The sequence below is a fragment of the Anthonomus grandis genome, chromosome 6, assembly GCF_022605725.1.
Source record: "Anthonomus grandis grandis chromosome 6, icAntGran1.3, whole genome shotgun sequence".
In the NCBI taxonomy this organism is placed as follows: domain Eukaryota; kingdom Metazoa; phylum Arthropoda; class Insecta; order Coleoptera; family Curculionidae; genus Anthonomus; species Anthonomus grandis.
In genome coordinates, this window is record NC_065551.1 from 11,492,347 (window position 1) to 11,511,820 (window position 19,474).

The window sequence follows — 19,474 nt, forward strand, 5'->3', positions numbered from 1 at the left end:
TAATTCTTTTTTTTTCACAAAAATGTAATAACTTTATCAGGTGGAATTTTGTTTTCAAATTAAAAAGTAAACAAATCCGGATGATGCTTATTATGTTTAGTAGTACCTACTTTGCTATCAGTTGCTACAGTTGTGGTTGTATTTCGTTTTTTATTAAAATTATGCCGCATAATTTTTCAAATGAGGAACTAATGGACATGTTACTGGCATACGGGGAATCAAGACAAAACAGTGTGGCTGCAGCTAATCTTTATGCACAAAGGTTTCCTCATAGGTATCATCCGTCGCGTGAAGCTTTTTTGCGTGTTTCAGCGGGGTAGAGAAACTGGAAATTTGCGGCTGAGGCCAGGGCAACATGGTGGAGCCATTAGACCTAGGACGCATTTTAAATCTGGAGAATTTGATTTTAGATATCATCGAAGAGCATCCTGACATAAGCACTAGAACAATTGCAACGCAATTTGGATTATCATCAGTCACAGATTGGCGAATTTTAAGGCATGAATTACTGTATCCATTTCACGTCCAAAGGGTACAAGCTTTACTTCCAAGGGATCATGCGCCTCGAGTAAACTTTTGCGAGTGGTTGTTACATCACCAGCAGTTAAACCCAAACTTTACCAGGAACATTTTAGCTACGGATGAAGTAATTTTCACACGCAATGGTATTCACAATTTTCGCAACACGCATTTTTGGGCAGTTGAAAATCCGCATGCCATTCGGCGCACAAACTTTCAACAACGATTTTCAGTAAATGTGTGGGCTGGAATTGTAAACGGAATACTTATTGGCCCTTTCATTTTGGATAATCGTCTAACTGGTGCTCTTTATTTACAATTCTTGCGACAAAATTTGCCGGTACTCCTTGAAGAAGTCCCTCTTCACATTAGGCAGAATTTGTGGTTTCTTCACGATGGTGCTTCACCACATTTTGCGCGACCAGTGCGACGGCATTTAGATCGAATGTGCCCTAAACGATGGATAGACCGAGGTGGTACAATTGGATGGCCTCCTCAAGCACCCGACCTTGATCCGCTTGACTTTTATTTTTGGGGCCACCTTAAATCTCTGGTGTATGTAACCGAAGTTGACAATGAACAAGAATTAAGAAATCGGATATTTGCTGCCGCCGAGGAAATTCGACTACAACCTGGATTAGTAGCTGCTGTCTGCAACTCTTGGATTAGGCGTGCTCAATTATGTATTTGAAAGTCATGGAAATAACTTCGAACAGTTACTATAATAGTTAAATAAACATTTATTTTGGAGAATTTACGTTTTTTTTAAATTTTAATTAATAAGTCGTTTATCTCCGTAACTAAAACTATTTTACTAAATTTTTTGTTCACTATTAGTCATTATTTGCCGTCAGCAATAATTTCCCAAGTTTATGCGTATAGATTAAGAAACACCCTGTATAAGATTCTTACTTCGTGTATTGCCCAGAGGATCTACGAGCATTGCGAACACAGCCAAATTATTGCAGATGAGCAAAAGGGGTGTACAAAGAATGCTATGGGATGAAAAGAGCAACTAATCGTTGACTCTGCGATAGGTAGTCAAGCCTATCAAGAAAGAAAAGAAATCTTTTTATGGCTTATATGGGTTATGTAAAGCCTTTGATTCCGTACCTCATAGCTGGCTCAGATACTAAAAATCTACAAAAATCAATCCACATATAACTCATTTTTTAGATCACGCAATGTCAACGTGGAGTACTATTATGCAACTAAATGAAGCAACCTCCAGTATCATGATGCAACCCATCCGAATAAAAAGAGGTATATTTCAAGGAGACGCGCTAAGTTCTCTTTGGGTTTGTCTGGCAACGAACCCTCTATCACGAAGATTAAACTCGACTAACTATAGATATTCTATTAAAAACAACAATGACGATATCATTAAAATAAATCTGCTTTATATGTATAATCTAAAACTACTGGTAACAACAAACCATCAACTGAACCAAATGCTTAAAATCGTTGATGAATTTTCAACAGACATTAGCATGAATTTTGGGATGGATAAGTGTCGGACTATTAATATCCAAAAAGGTAAGATTAATACAGGTAATTTTCAGATGGAGAATGGAAACTGGATCCAGTCAATGCAAGTAGGGAAGACTTATAAGTACTCAGGGATTAAACAAGCACAAAGAATCGGATCATGAAAGAAGAACTTCTAACAGAATTTCAAAAAGGAATGAGACGGCAAAATCTTCTAAGGCAATTAACACATACGCCTGTGCAGTGCTGGGCTACTCATTTGGTGTAATTACATGAAGTAGAACGGATATTGTGAACTTACAAAGGAAAATTAGGAGATAGAATAAGGAGAACCCTCCTTACTAAGTATAAATACCATCATCCCAGAAGTGCGGTTGAGAGAACCACGATGCGAGTGAGAAAAAGGATTTATTGATCTAGAAAAGCAATTGGACCAACAAATTAATAATTTAAAAAATATTTTTTTTAGAAAGTCTGTGGATTCGTCTTCATGCAGCTATTTGCCAAATAGACTGAATTATTATAACTGATGAAACTGAGTAGTAACAGACCTCACTTAGTTTTAGTGGATAAGCAACATAAGATCTCTTATCGAAGTGGTTATTCCCAATAATAACAATTTAGTTAAAAAGCACACAGAAAAAATTTCAAAGTACCACAACTTAGAAGTACGGCTACAGTGGCAATGGCAAATGAATATTGTTAGAACGATACCAATTATAATGTTGACTACGGGAGTCATACCGAAAAACCTGAAAAGAAGCGTTGAAGAAATAGGTCTCAATCAAAGAACAGGAGAAAGTGGTGCTATTAAATACAGCCCGAATTGTAAGGGAACTTCTGGGAACCAACACCATTGATCGTCGGGCCGATACCACCACGGGCTCGATAACCTAGGTAAGGGCCCCCACAGAGCTCATTCCCTTTGATAATGTAAGATAATTAATTGATAATGATAAATGCCCAACTGTAAACATTTTTAAGGGTAAACTACAACCAGGTGACTTTCAAACAGAAAACGGTCAGATAATTAATGCTATGGACGAAGAAGAATCCTACAAATATCTAGGAATAAAGCAGGCGCAAAGAATAGAACTATAAAGAATGAGCTGAGTACTAAGTTCACTACAAGAATGCGACGACTTCTTAAAACAAGTCTTAACAGCAGAAACTTATTAAAAGCTATTAATACATATGTTCATTAACTTACTCTTTTGGTATTATAGGATGGAGTAAAACGGACATCGAAAAGTTGCAAGGAAAGGCTAGAATACTCGTAACGAAAGCCAATAAGCATCATCTGCGAGTGCTGTAGAACGAACTACGCTACCTCGACATATGGGAGGAAGAGGAATGACCGACATAGAGAAGCAGCTAACTCAGCAAATTAGTAACTTGCGTTCGTTTTTCTTATGAAAGGCTGAAATATCACATATTCATCGTGCCGTATGTGAAGCACACCACTCGCCGTTGGAGCCGTAGGAGCTTGAGCTGCCCATACAACATCGCACCGAGCAAGAAAAAATGCAAGCATGGATGGAAAAATCAGTACATGATGTTCAACAAGAGTATGTCGACATAGCGGCGTCGAACTACTGGTTGACTACGGGACAGCTTTTCCCCGAAACTGAAGGGTTTTTTGAAGTTATCCAACTCAAGTAATACCAACAAGAAATTATTTAAAGTATGTCACTTTTGAAAAACTTTGGACCAACGGAATATAAAGAACGCCATGATCTAGTTGCAAAGACACTGCATCAAGAGCTCGCAGAAAAACTAAACCGCTTATCGGCAGCCAAGGTACCATATTATAAGTCGGAACCAGTTCTTGAAAATAAGCAACACAAATTGTATTGAAATCGCCCTGTACTGACAGACCAACGAGTAAGTAACTATAGGCCTGACCTAATCCCAATCGAAAAAAAGGAAGACAATCCTTATTGATGTAGCTATCCCCAATAATAACAACTTAAACATAATGAAAAGATTGTTAGGTACAGGGATCTAGAACGCCAGATGCAAAGACAATGGGAAATGAGAGAAGTGTGGACAGTTCCAATTATTGTGTCAACAACCGGAGTAATACCAAAGAGCCTGATCGAAAACATGAAACTGCTCAACCTTAAGAAAGGCATCTATAAGCTGATGTAGAAGTCGAGTCTATTATCCACATCTCGACTAGTTTAAAATACATATCATGTACTTTTAGTATGAGTTTATTATTTGTAAAAACAGAGTCCGATAACATGGAAAGGACTCCACCAGAGCTTAATCCTTCTGATAAGTGAACGATCCTCCTTTCCTCAGGAGGAAATGCGATTGCCGTTTGGCATGAAATCTGATAATAATAATAAAATAAGTGTTCCGACACATTTTCCTCTTCTAATAGAATGCTTGTCACGGCAAATAATGTAATTTTGCGATATGATTATAATTACAAATCGTAATGAACAAATTATCTAAGCTGGCTTAAAGGAAAAAAAAATTTTGTTTTAAAATTTGGTACAAAACTCTCCATTCTTCTCTTCTGGCCTCTTGTAATACTTTGAAATATGAAAAATTAATAAAATTGATAGAATCCGACTCGATTTTCATAGCTACCCGTGGATAAATAAAAACCGCTAAATATGTGTCTTGTGGTATACCACTAAAAAATTTAAAAAAAATTAAATTTAAAATTATGTTTTATAATCAACTCTTTCTTTAAATTTATCGATAAGTGTTTCTAAAATGCCTTTAATTAATTGAAATTAAACCTTAATTAAAAATATAACAAGGAAAACCGCCAAATAATATCTAATGGGTTAATAATTATTTGCCACTTATCAATAATAACTGCACGTTGTATGTACATTAATCGTATCCGTATTTATCAAGATATAACCATTATCCTAAACTTAGTTCATTGGGTACACTCTGACATACCTATATTATACCAATTCGTTTGTCACCAGAGGGAGACAATTAAAATATATGGAATTTGACAATTATATCTGTTTTTTTTTTAATTTTAACTGATGCGTATATTAAACCAAATTAAATTAATAATAAAAATTTATTGGATCGATTTTTTTACTTCTATTTATATTGAAAAATAAAATAGCAACTGTGATATTTTAATAATTTACTTTGTATTATTTTATCGAGTTTATAAATTTATATTTAAATAATAGCAAACATAATACGAGCCCTAACAACTATACATTGGGACAAACAAAAATATACATGTAATTTAATTTTTAATATACTTCTATTTTCTAAACTTGCTTTTTTTAATGTAATATTGTTTAAACAGTTAATTAATAACAAAATTGATTCATTAGAAACGCAAACACACAAAATATCTATTCTAACACACCAAATTATTTTTAAAAATGCTAATATTGGGTGGCAACCAAATAATGGGACAAACGCGAACTTCAATTTTTAAAATGTAGTAACGTCGCCCTTAGATTGTATAACTACTTGAATTCTTTTGGGCATTGATTGGACTAAGGCCTTACACTATTCGGGGGTAAATTCATTCCAAATCTGCTCTATTTTGGCCTTAAGTTCTGGCAATGTTCTTTGAGGGTTGTTCCTTAATGTCTGTTTCATTTTATGCCATACTGTTTCAATGACATTAAGGTCTGGGCTGTTAGAAGGCCAAGAAAGGCAGTTTATGTGGTGGTCCCCAAACCACTTTTTTGTAGTTTTGGCCGTATGACATGCAGCCCCATCCTGCTGAAATATGTAATTTTCATTAACTGTTAATTTCGCGATACTTGGAAGTAGGCTATTTTGTAGAATTTGTTGATATTTTGCAGCATTTACGGTGCCCTCTATAAACTCAAAACACCCTACATCCTTCAAGTGTCATGCAACCCCAAATCATTATTCCTTTAGAAAACTTTATGGTGCGTTTTAAACAGTCCTTATGGAAAGCCTCATCTTTTGTGCGAATCACACGTTTTCGGTAATCACCAACACATCGAATTTTGATTCATCGCTAAAAATTACGCGGGACCAATCTTCTACTGACCCGGACAATTTAGATTTTGCCCATATCAGCCTGGCTTTCTTTTGTTTTGCTGTTAAAAGCGGTTTTTCCTTTGCCTATAAGAAAAAATGTATTAAAAAAGTTTGTTGTTTAATGCAAGATCTGCAATAACCTTGTAAAACTTCAATCCGCATTTATGAATCCACTTGCGACAATATTCTCTTGACAAATTATGCCCAGTTTCATGATTCCATTCTGCCGTTATCTGCCGTACCGTATTTCTTCGACCTTTTTTGCATAATTTAACAAGCATTCTTTTATCCCTATCAGAAACTAATTTTGGGCGACCTGGGCTATTCCTTTTCTTATGTAAAATTCCTCCAGTTTCCCCATAATGCTTTATTATATTAAACACAGTACTTTTAGGAATATTTAGTTCATCCGCCACTTCACGTATTCTTTTGTTTCGGGAATAATTTTTAACCACCAACTCGCAAACTTTTGAATTTGTCGAGATACCACGCACCATTTTAATTAATAAAGAAGTGTTAGAGTTACCGAAACTGACAGCGAAGCAATTTTAAAATAAACAAATGTGTCTGTCGCCCCTGGCAACATTGTTTATTAATTGTTTTTGCAGTCAACTTGTCTTATCTGGTATCATTTTTAACTCGTGACTTGATACTGTCCCATTATTTAGTTGCCACCCAATATTAGCATTTTTTAAATAATTTGGTGTGTTAGAATAGATATATTGTGCTTTTGCGTTCCTAATAAATCGATTTTGTTATTAATTAACTGTTTAAACAATATTACATTAAAAAAAAGTTTAAAAAATAGAAGTATTATCGTTATTATTGTTAATATTGTTGTCGTATTATCTAGTTTTGAAATAGCATTACTAGGGTGTTTCTTACAACAATAAGATATTATATTTTTTATAGTTAACTTCATTTGTTTATCAAGTCATTTTTAGTAAGGTGAGTAATTAGCATGGCCTCCATATCTTTGGTGTTTGGAAGAAACTGGTTTGTTGCAAAAAAAAGATAATTGAAATTTAATTGAATATTGATACAAAAAATCAACAATGTATTTTATAGCTGTTGGATATCACACAAAAATTTCAAAAATGATGGTTCTTTAATAACAAAGATAACGTAAATGCAATATTTACTTTTTCAACATGAGTAACTTGAAAAAAATGGACAGAGGTCAACTGATTATCTACCACAAGAACTGTCTATTATATTACATTTAATACATTTAAAAAACAATTAGGTTAATGGTAAATGAGAGACAAACTATAGCAAGGACATTAATAAAAGACTTAAATAAAATTAGGAAAAAAGTCAGCTTCGAATCTCTCACTTAGAACTTCCGAAATAAATTCATAGATTCAAGCCTTGTGGCCTTACAGAATCATCGCAACGGGATCTTCCATACATTCTTTAAATACTTGAAGCCACCTGGCGCCAACAGCTCCGTCAACCACTCTGTGGTCGCAGCTTAAAGTAACTGTTAGGAACTGGGCTTCTCTGAATCTGAAAATAAAAAGAAAACTATAAAAATGTGTAAAAATAGGAATTTTTTAATTTATGTAGGAAACTTCATAGATCATATTTTTCAGACCAAGAACCTATAGATCAACATACAGTGTGGGACTCTTATAATAATAAGTATAATATTAAGTTTAATAATAAGTTTGCGTATAATAATAAGTTTTGCGTTTGTTCCCACTAGCGCTTTTGCAAAAAAATATTTCCGAAAAACGCAAAAACATATCTACTATGACTTTTTGCAGCCTTTAAAAATGTATACAATAGTTATTTATGTAACAAGTATGTAAAATTGTCCTTTTTTTATGAATGGGCAACTTATCGATTCCCATGAATAAAAAAAGGGATTGTAATACACATGTAACAAAATTTTTTCTACCAGCAAAGAAAACAAATTGCTTTACGCACTAGTGCGCAAAAAAAATGTTTTTAGACATCAGCGCGTAAAAAGTTTTTAACTGGGATGATGCTACTTGTGGCATCCTTGTTTATGATGTACTTTTCTTTTTGAAACAAATTATCCCTTGACTTTAAATTGAAAAAAAAAATTTAGAAGTATGGAAATTAAAAACAAAAGATTGCGACGTTAAATGCGTATTTTGTTTATATTGAGAAAGTGATCACTAAAAATGTGGGGTCAGGTCAAGTCTGACCCTACATAGCTTTTAATGTGCAATGATACCTCTTATGCCAATATGTACGAATGCTAGTTTAAAATGGAGGTTGATGGCGCATTTTGATTGTCATAAATTTATTAAAAAATAAAATTTCTTTTTAATTTTTTAAATTAAATTAAAGCATTTCTAGTGCTATTACTGTTTAAGTTATATAATGAAAAGTATGAATATGTATTTTTTTTGTAAAACGAGGCCTATCTATTACTTATCAACTGTCCAAAATAAAAATAATTTACTTCTTGACAAAGCCCTAAACGATGGTAATAATTTTGTTTCTAAAATTATTCAAATATTAAGCGTAATTAATCAAATTTCACTTCTGATCTTTTTTAGTTCCTCAATATTTCTGGGTCTTGTGACATAGACCATTAAGTTAAACACCAAAGGTAAAAGTCTAGTTGAGTAAGGTCAGGTGACCTTGGTGGATATCCGATTGTCACTCTACATCCAATCAACCTATTGCAGAAAATATTTATTTCTCGTAGATTATCCGAATTAATAATGAGGGTGCACCATCTTGCTGAAAGTAGATTCTTTTGCCAAAAATTAACATTTTCAGTAGGAAATAGTCATTCTGGTATAGATGAAGTTACTTGGACGAGTATAAAAACTAAAAACGTTTAGCACGAGGTTTTTTCTTTATAAGGCATTGGCGTGCATATAATTTTTGTTTCTCTGGTTTAGTATATACCGGGTGACACAGAAAAATGGGAACACTTAATAACTTTTTTACTTTTCAAGATAAACAAATGAAATCGTATATCGATAGAATAGTTAGAAGAGCATCTTTTGACATATTCTGTTGTTTTCCACCACTTCCGGTTTAACAGGAAGTGACACTAACTTTCTTATTTTAACTAGGACACTTGGTATATTATTACGTATTTCGATAGAAAATTATATTCTAAAAACAATGATACTATATTTGCTACCTTTTGATTTATATTCATAGAAAAAATCGTTTTTTTTTTTTTAAATTTTAAAATAGGGTGCCATGAATGCGTTGGAAGTTTTACTTTTTAATACCGTGATTACTTGAATCACGGATAAATAGTTTTCTTTGCATTTTATGACACTGAACAATGAAATTAACTACATATACATAATTTTGCACCCAACATTTTTTACGTTCAAAAATGCTTACCTATTCGACATCCCTATGCATCTCTTCAGAACTGGATTCGATATTGGCATTAATTATAATTGGATTAATTCGCGGTAAGATGCAGTATTTGCCTTCTACACTTTTTAACGTGGGATACACAGGTCTTCCATAAATTGGTTTTGTCGATTTCTTCAATGACCGTTCGTATACTGTCTAGCACAGTATTACTCAAACTTTTTTCGTGACGGAACCCTCTTAAATAACAAAAATTTTAACGGAACCCTAAACTCTAAACTAAATGCAAAAGCAGTTACTATATGTGAATTGTTTATTAATAATCATACAAAAAAAGATAGATACAGTAAGTAGTGAGTTAGTAAGCAAATGATAACACTAAGTTCATTTACTGCGAGGCATGTAATTGTTTTTTTATTCTTCATCAACTGGGTAATGTCAGGCTTGATAGAAGAAAGTTGAATTCTCACGTCTGGTTCGGCATCCAGTCTATTGCGGTATTTTGTTTTTGTAGCTGTATATGCCGAAAATCCCGTTTCAGACAAATAGGTTGTTAGGAACGACAGAACATTCAAAGCTTCTGTGGCAAGTTGTGGATACTCATCACGAACCCTGCACCAAAAATCATTTAGTGAAATTGTTTTGAACAATAATTCCATGCTTGTATCCGATGTCATTTCTAGAAATGATTCATAGATCTGATCTGACATATTTTCAGGCTTCTGCAATTTAGATGAAAAAGGGTTTTGAATCCATGAGTTTATTTTCAGTTTTGCATTCTGTTCTTCAGGAAAGTAAGATTCAAAAGTCCCTTGCAGATCATTGAGATATTGCACCAATTCAACAAATATTTCATTTTGAAATATTTCTGTATCACTAAGACTATAAATTAAAGGAGAACAACACTAAGACTATGGTGACTAAGGAACTCACTTAGCAATAAAAAGCTTTCGATTTCTCTCTTACCAAAACAAGTAATCCAAAAATCTAATTTTCTTTTAAAGGCAGTTATTTTGTTGTTAGCATTGAAAACTGTTGTCTGATTTCCTTGTAGTGACAGGTTTAATTCGTTAAGTTGTCTAAACATGTCTGCTAAAAATGCTAGTCCAAATAACCAGCTTTTATAGGACAACCGGTCTTTTAAATTAAAAGGAACATCTGTAAGAAAAGCTTCTAATTCTGTTCTTAGTTCAAAAAGCCTTGTCAAAGTTTTACCCCGAGACAACCATCTCACTTCAGTATGGAGCAATAGTGTTTTATGATCGCTACCATAATCTTCACATAATATTGAGAACAATCGGGATTGTAGTGGACTTGACTTAAAATAAATTATTTTTACTGACTCATCAAGAACCAATTTTAGATTTGGTCGCATTTTCGATTTTGATTGTCTATGCAGGATGCAGTGGCTGGAACTACAATTTGGCGCTTTCATTTTTATTCGTGATATTGCTCCTGCTGTTCTACCTGTTATTGCCTTGGCTCCATCAGTACAAATATCAATGCAATCATTCCAATCGAGTTGGTTTTCTTCAAAAAATACGTTAACCGTGTTAAAAATTTCTTCTCCGGTTGTGTTAGTAGGCAGCGATGAGCACATAAGCAAGTCTTCTTCGAGTGAATGTTTATATGGATATCGCATAATTACTAGCAAGATGGCCAGTCCAGTAACATAAGTCGACTCATCCATTTCCAAAACGAATTTGCTATTTTGAAGCTTTATGTCTACCAGACATGGTTGTTATGTCTACCATACATGGTTTAATTAGCTTTTCAGCGATAGTGTGCGCTTCTCCTGCTTGGGCAATGCGGTAATTAACTAAATACGATGCCTCCGTGGTCTTTTCATTCACAGTCTGAGTCGCATACATAGTTTTTTGGCTTCTTAATAATTGTTCTTTTTTACGCAGCCAAAATTCTTTACTTTTGTTTTTGAAGTCGAGATGTACAGTTTCTAAATGTCGGCGCATCTTAGCAGGTACCATCGAACTATTAGGAAGGAGTTTGCTACACAACATACAAAGAGGTGAGCCGTTGGAATCAACAATTAAGCGCGGTGCGAGTAAATTTTGCGGTACGTTGCTTGATTAATAAATTCTCCGCGCCAAATAATCCTCTTTTATATTATACCAGCACCCATCGAATCATCTCGAATTCCTCAGAAACTTCGGAAAGCCAGACGTTTTTCTCCGTAGTACGCGTCGACGCACGAGCACGAGAAACAGCGCGACGAACCGATGTCATTCGATTGCTTATAGTCCAGGGGCGAATGGTGGCGTACGAGTAACGCTGTAAAATTTCGATGTAATAGGTCGGGCATTTACTTAATAATACATATATTAAATTTCCGTATAGTATGTACCAGTAACACCTATAAGTAGGCGTTTCGTTTTGGTTGTTTATTTTTATCTTAGGTAACTTTATTCTTATAGGGCCCACTTTAATATATGCATTCATTTATTATGACTGCTGGCGGAGCCCTACCGGAGGTTTCGCGGAGCACACTGAGAGTAACTACACTTTGAGTAACGCTGACTGCACGGACGCGCTTAATTGCGGTGTTTGATTAATTTTACGCAACCGTTTCTTAATTTCTCCCCAGACCATCTCAATAGGATTGAAAATACAATAGTATGGAGGCAATCGTAAAATGAAGTGGCCATCCGATTCGAAAAACTGTCAAAAAATATTCATTTTTGAACTTTTGCTCCTTTATTATTGCTAATAATATTTTTTTGTGGCCTTTAAAGATACTTAAAGAGCATGTTTTTGCTCACCATAAATTTAACTATATCAGCCTTTTTACTACTAGTGTTGGGGACTTTGGTGTCTGGCTTTATGCGGGAATGGCATGAAGCATTATCCATTACTATGACAGAATTGAACTAGGTTCGGTAAAAGCTGTTCTTCCGTCCATTTTCCGCAAAGGTTGGCTGTTATGTCTTCGTGGTAATCTCCTGAAGATTGTTTTATATTCTTTGCCGATAGTAATAAAGCATTTATATTCGTGCCTCAATGATACAAGGCGAGCAGATTCCAAAACAACCATCCTTTTATCTAATTTTTTGTGTTTAAAACCACAATCTAGTAGAATTTGTCGTAAGGGGTGAAGTGATTTACGTACATATGTATAGTCTGGATAGTTTTGTAACTTATCATGAATCAGTTCCATTGTTGGAACTTTATTTTCCTTATAAAAATCATAAATGATACGATGAATATATTCTTTTGTGCTGATATCATTGCCTTAAGCTTTTCACCAACTCGTTTGCGTTTAACTGAGTGATCTATTACATTACCGGCCTTAACCACTCTAACAACAGTTGTACGACTAAGCTTGGTCAACTCGCAAATTCTCGTACAAATTTTATTTTCAGACGAATCGCACTCATTAACACTTTCACTTTTTAAACTAGAGTACATATTTAAGATAATCCTCTGAGCTTGAACGTGCAAGTCTTTATGCGCAAACTCAGGTTGTACTAGGTCTAGAAGAAAGAATTATTTTTAGAAACAAAAGATTTGGTATCATTTAGTCCTATAATAAGAGAGAGAGAGTTGAGAATTAAATGATGTTCACTTGGCATTGTATAAATCTCTATTTTATGGTCGCAAATTTGCACAGAAAAATGTTATTGAATGAACGTTTTCCTAACTCCCGCAAATACATATTTGTTTATTTGTATACTTTATAATTTTTTTTAAACGTAGTAGTACCTAAATGACTCCAAAAAAATGCCGAGTTTAATGGCCGTTTCCAGGAAATTTTAAGAAGAATTTAGTTATTATACTTGGGTTACCGAACAGATGGAGTGGTCACGAGATCGTTCTGCGCCGGAGGTGTGGCCTAGAGCCTCGATAGGGTTCATGACTTGGGGTTTTATTTAATTTTATTAGTCGAGCGGCTTTAGATCGTTTTAATTGAATTTTCTGCTATTCGAATATTTAAATCTTCGCAATATTGAAAAGTTGAGATTGTGTTTCTTTATTTTGTTAATTTGTTTATTAACAAATAATGGCTGACGCGCCACGTACACCCCCATTGTCACCCCCCAAGAAAAGAGTACGACAACATTTGACCATTGCTGAAAAGGAAGTGATTATGAACATATATAAAACATGTGATAACGAGCATCCAGCATACAACAAAGTGCAAAAAGTCCAGTTTACAGCAGAAGCAGCAGGTAATAAATATTTTTAATATACAGTGTGTCCCAGGATGAGCGAATTTAAACGTGAAAATGACAAAAAATGTTGTGGTTAAAATTTGACCTTTTGGCATCCAACTCTGCTTAATTAAAAAATTAAATTTAGCATATTATTATTTTTTTTAAATCAAGCTTGCCTTGATACGAACATTTTTTAAATTTTATAAGTAGGTAAAGTGGAGGGTAAAGTAGTAATTCTAGGCAAGATATAAAAAAAGTTTATAAGAAAAGATTGTTTAGAATGCAAAATTATGCCGGAATACCGCATTTCATAACCATAGACCTACTTTGATTTTTACGTTTTGTGTACCAATGAATCTTTTTATTCATATTTAATTATTAGGAATTAAAATTTGTAAAAATCAAAGTACGCCTATGGTTATGAAATTCGGTATTCGGGCATAATTTTGCATTCTTTTCGGTAAACCCCAATATATTAACATAACTTTGCATAACAAAATACTTAAAAGGGATTATTATATCATTACCTGGCACAACCTCAAAATCGATTTAGACCCATTTTACAGGTGACCGTATTATATTTAAAAAAAAGCTGCTTACAAAGCAAAGCTGTACGGTAAAATAATTTAAAATAAGTAGACATAATTCTCCTCGTCTAAATCTGCTAAGGTTGCATCGATGGGCGGGCCTATATTTCGCTCACATCATTTACTCCATCTGTTCAGTAATCCGACTATAATTTTAATGTCAATACCATTTAACCTTGAATTCTATTTTAAAAAACAGTACTGTATTTTTTTATATTAAGCAAATATTAACGATATATCTTTTAAGGTATATTATATTAAAAACTGTATTTCAGATTTAAAATATATTTAGATCGAAAATGACACGTGTTAATAAATTAATACTGTCTTAAAATTTGATAGGTAAAATGGTCATAAACTAACGCATTATAAAATGCCTAAAAATATTTATCACAACTATTCGATTCATTAACACTAGTATCAAAAGGCCGCCAAAATGACATTTTTATTGTCCAAAAGTTCAGACGAAAGTAAACAAAACAAAACAACAGTATATAACAAACAGAATAACAACAAGAACTACAGTATAATATAAACGCGAAACCGATTTCAGGGTGAGTCAAATCTGCACTATGCTAGTTATAGGTAACATACACTGATAAAATTGAAAATTGTTATAATTGTTTCCATATACAGTCATATATATTATGACACGCATCTAAGTAATGGTTGATTCTTCGAAACATTATTTCTACGTAAAGGGGTGGTCCAATAGCGCCCCAACAAGAAATATAAATTTAAATATTTTTTATACAAATTTTTTAATGGCACATGTTAAGGCTCAAAAATGCGCAACTTTGCCCTAAGTTTAACCATTTTCGTATCTCTTATATTTACCGAGATCCCAATAGTAAGCTAGGAATTTGTAACACGCCGTTTAATATAGAATATCTAGTAAAAAATGATGTTTATAAATAATAGAACGCAGTACAAGTTAATATTTTACTTATATTCGTATATTTGAAGAAAAATGTAAAATAACAATAATAAAACGTATAAAATAATTGCATTTCCTATTTTTGATTGCGCAACTCTGTCTAATATTTCCGGTCCGTTCACAATTCGATCGCAGCAGCATCGAGAGAATCTCGTATCTTTGTCTGTTTCACGTTATCCGCGCCGAACTTGCCTATCTTCATCTGACAAATATTGATTGTTGAACAGGCTGGGGCGCAGTGGAAAGACTCGAATCGACCGTAAATATATTAAATATTATAAATATATAATATATATATATTTTGTTATCAAAAAATATTGGGCCGATAATTCGATTTTCAATGATTCCAGCACACACAATAGATTTTGCTTGATGTTGTGTATGCTGGTTGACCATCCACTTTCAATTTGTTCCGGCATAGTAATGAAAATTTTCCCGGTTTACCTAAAAAGAAAAGCTATGCGATAGATATTTGCAAAGACCACATGATACGGTTTTGGCTCAAACTTTAAAACGGCATCAGCATCGAGACTTTAGACAATCGTAATTCCAAGCTACTTGCCTTGCCAGAATGATAGGTGATTATTCATAATTCAGTAGAATTAGTTTTGTATCCTAGGTTACCAATATTTGATTTCGTCTAGGACTACTTCTGCCATGTCCATGACCTCTGAATTGCTCCTCAATTTTACTTATAGTACTTTGGCCCAGTGAGGGCAAATCAGAATGAGTTTGTGGAAATAGCGTGAGTGATTGAGTTCCCATCCGGTATCCAAACCCAATCATCATTAGGAGTTTTAAACTTTCTGTTAAGTACAGCATTTTGGCGCAAATAAATACTGGATATTTACTTTACCAAAGCACATCTCTCATAATACCCACCCATTCTTTAATTCGATTTATCTCACAAAAACCTGCTCGTCTGTGTGTTTTTTAAATTAACAAAAATTTGAATTATTGTATTCAAAACTGATCATTTACGGTCGCATATACATAATTTTATAGCGATTAATCACCTAATAACCTTCTCAAGATAAACAAAATAGGTATTTAACGTTGGGATATACTTTTTATAATTTTCATACATCTATATTTTTTTAATAAACGGATTAACTTGTTTCAAAAACAAAAATATAATGTCAACTTTCTTTTTTAAAAGATCTTACCCACAAGGTGCCACAGGTATAATCATATTTAAAAAATTTAGTAGTGTTAGGTTTTACCCTTTCGGAGGGGTTTAAAATATTTTTTTTTCTAGATATTTAAAGGCAGCAAAAAATTTTAGTAGGCTTGTTTTTGCGTTTTTCTGAAATATTTTTTTTAAGAGAGCTGGCAAAATTATTCCGGTTAGAGTCTTCACCGTATATGCAGTAAGTTATAGACATTGTTTCTAATTAAATCCTTATAGTGCTCAAAAAACATCAGAAATTGGTAGTTCTATGGTTGGAACCTTTCGTGTGACACTCAAATCACAATAACTTTACCACCAACCAAAAATCTTTATTTTACTCTCGACACGTCTTTCGCTAACAATGTTAGCATTTTCGGGAGAAGATTAAAACAAAACTAAAACTACTTACAAGTGGCCTTATATACTAAGGATGTAACTAATAGAATGAAAAATGCAATGAAGTCTGGCTGAACAAATTCTAAACATTAAATAAATTATACAATTGACTATACAGGATTGGACGTTTATCCCAGCTAATAATGGTTTTTGAATATTGCTAAACTTTCTAATATTGAAAAACTTTACGTTTCAACTCTTCCATATTTTACCTGAGTACATGTTCTTTAAATCTGAAACTAATTGGTCTTCTTGTTCGCCCTATGTACTTCTCATCACAATTGTTATAATTAAGTTATTTTTTGAGGTTTCCAGAAGATTTCGTGACATGGCCGAACTTTGCTAAACCATTCTTAGATCTAAGTCTTTAAAAACGCTATCAAAGCCTCTCGTTCAAGACAGCATCATACGGAATTACAACAAAGATTGCTTATTTTTATCTTTTTGAAGTGTGGTAGTTTTTAAGATTAACTTTAAACCTATGTCTTCTAATCAGCTTATCAATAATTATATGGTCATAACCACTGACCCAAGCAAATGTTTTTTCTTTATTAAATCCATTACTTCGAGGAACTGAGACCAAACGACGACCCAAGTCATGCATGTTAGCCACTTTTGTTAAAAACAATGGTTAGAGTCACTAGTCATGTATCTAAAAGTGTTTGTTTATGTAAATATATTTTTTCTAGTACCGTGCGTAAAGTGCTTACTTTACACACTCCCCGCACTAGTGCGTAAAAGTAATTTGACGTTTTTTTGAGTGCGTAAAAAGTAATTTGATGTCTACTTGACATTTAATTTATAATTTGTCAATAAATGTTTTGAATTTTTTTTTAGCATAAAGTCGTTTAAGTGCATAAAGTATTTTATTTCATATTTTTTATTTTTTTTATGTTTTCTTCAGTAGTAGAAAAAATTACTTAAAAAAAACATTTTAAAAACAGTGCCTTAAATCATAATCTTGCAAGAATAACTTTTTTTCCAAATTAAATGGTAAATCTATCAATTGACTTCTTTAATGACGTTTAAACTAGACCACCCTGTATAGGTCCTCTTTTAAAAGATTTTGATCATTTTATCTGTAGTTCCAAATTTTGATGTGGTCTTATTTTTAGGAGACTTTACTGTTAATTAAATTTTGTTAATTGATTTCAGTCATGTTCTCCTAAACTGTTTTAACTCATATAATCTTGTACAGATACTAAACGAACCAACTCGCATAACTCAAAATTCAAGTAAGCTTATAGATCCAATTATATTTCGTCATCGTTCCCTTCGTACCCTCCTGTAATGAAGTTCGATTGTAATTATATGAAGTCCTCGTGAAGTAAATAAGATAACAACGTAGTCTCTCTACTCATACCATACACCACGAAATTTAAAGAAAACAATCCCCCGCTTCCCTGGTCCCAAGGGCCCCCACGATGGTCCGGATGCACATCCAACTAATTCTCTGTTTTCGTGCCGTACATCGCGTATCGTTACGAGTGAGTTCAAATTTGTATTTTACCCTTTTTTCACAATTAGTTTCTTTTTTATGTGTAACTATAGTTAGGGTAGGTCATATTAAGGAATCAAAAAAAAACACGAAGAAAAAAAAGACACGTTATCCTAGTGTAGACCCTGATAGTGACGTCTATATATAATACAAGATCTTCAAATTAAAAAATACAAAAAAGGTACCTATAAAGAATTGCAATCGAGTATTGAAGGGTAATTGAGTTCTCGATTTCGCACATGGTCTATGTCAAGGTCGACACAGGACCACGGAATGTTGTTTTAACGAGGGATGATGACGATGTGACCTTCATACGGCCAATGTTGCCGATGTGTAACCGGCCTTGCCGTCAATGGCAAGTAAATTTATTTATTTGTTGATTCCTAATTATGATATTAATGACTTGCAAAATATAACATATTTTACATATAATGAATATTTTCCATTTTCTTAATTAGTAAAAAAAAATTTTTTTTAACGCCAAAAATACATACAGAACTAGCAAGTAGGTATATAGTTTTTGTTCTGAGTCCATCTTCTGTATCTTATTGAATAGGCCTTGAAATAAATTTAGAGGTTGCCTCAACCCTCAATGAGCAAGTGGCTCAAAGATACTCAAATTTCATGAGATTACAAACCCAGATTGGAGCTGTGCTCTCTGCTAATTGGTACAGAAATTATTAATAATTCCGATTTCAGAAGAAAAAAAGGGGGAAGGGAACAATTTTATGTGGAATTATTGAATAATGTTAGCAGCCTGCTTTTGGACTTTCATCATAATATACTCCGTAATACATATAGATATATTAATATTGGATCTCTGCAAAGAATTGAAAGAAACTCTAGCAAATGTGTCTGCAGATAAATGGTTGTTCTGGAACATCCAGAGTGACAGGAGATATTAAAAGATGTCTGGTTTGGTTTTTAATGCATGCTTAACCCACATATTATATTCGGCAAAATTTCTCAGTCGCTCCAGCAGAGCTCCTGCCAATTTGTCGGGTCCTTGGAACAAGACCATGGTTGTAAACAGGATGGGCAATGTTCCAGATGCATACAATACGTTCCAATAGTTCATCTACATACTTTTTGGCCAATATAGAAAGGGACTCTCTCTCTAAAATCTTAATTCCTTATAAGGATTAAACATTGTAAAACAAATAATTAGTTTATGTATGTCCAGCTTTTTGGGTATTTGTCTAGTTACTAGAAAAACACTTTTTCAAAATAGAGATTTTTGTTTATAATAATGGCAAATCTCATGGGTTTTGATCATTAGAAGAAGGGGATCGTTGGATAAATAATTTATAATTGAGAAAAGCATTTTTTAGTTTAAAATGCTTTGCCAATATTCTCACTAAAGTTGTATTTTCTTGT

At 33.4% G+C, this 19,474-nt stretch overlaps 1 protein-coding gene across 2 annotated transcripts in view; it reads right to left on the reverse strand.

Moving 5' to 3' along the window:
- Nucleotides 1-7,206: 7,206 nt before the first annotated feature.
- LOC126738063 (dihydrolipoyllysine-residue acetyltransferase component of pyruvate dehydrogenase complex, mitochondrial) overlaps nt 7,207-19,474 on the reverse strand; it is a 56,123-nt gene continuing 43,855 nt past the window's right edge. For both annotated transcript variants that reach the window (XM_050443242.1, XM_050443241.1), the window contains exon 10: nt 7,207-7,527. In XM_050443242.1, the coding sequence (XP_050299199.1) occupies nt 7,398-7,527 (130 nt within the window). In that variant the 3' untranslated portion in view covers nt 7,207-7,397. The remainder of the gene's footprint in view (nt 7,528-19,474) is intronic.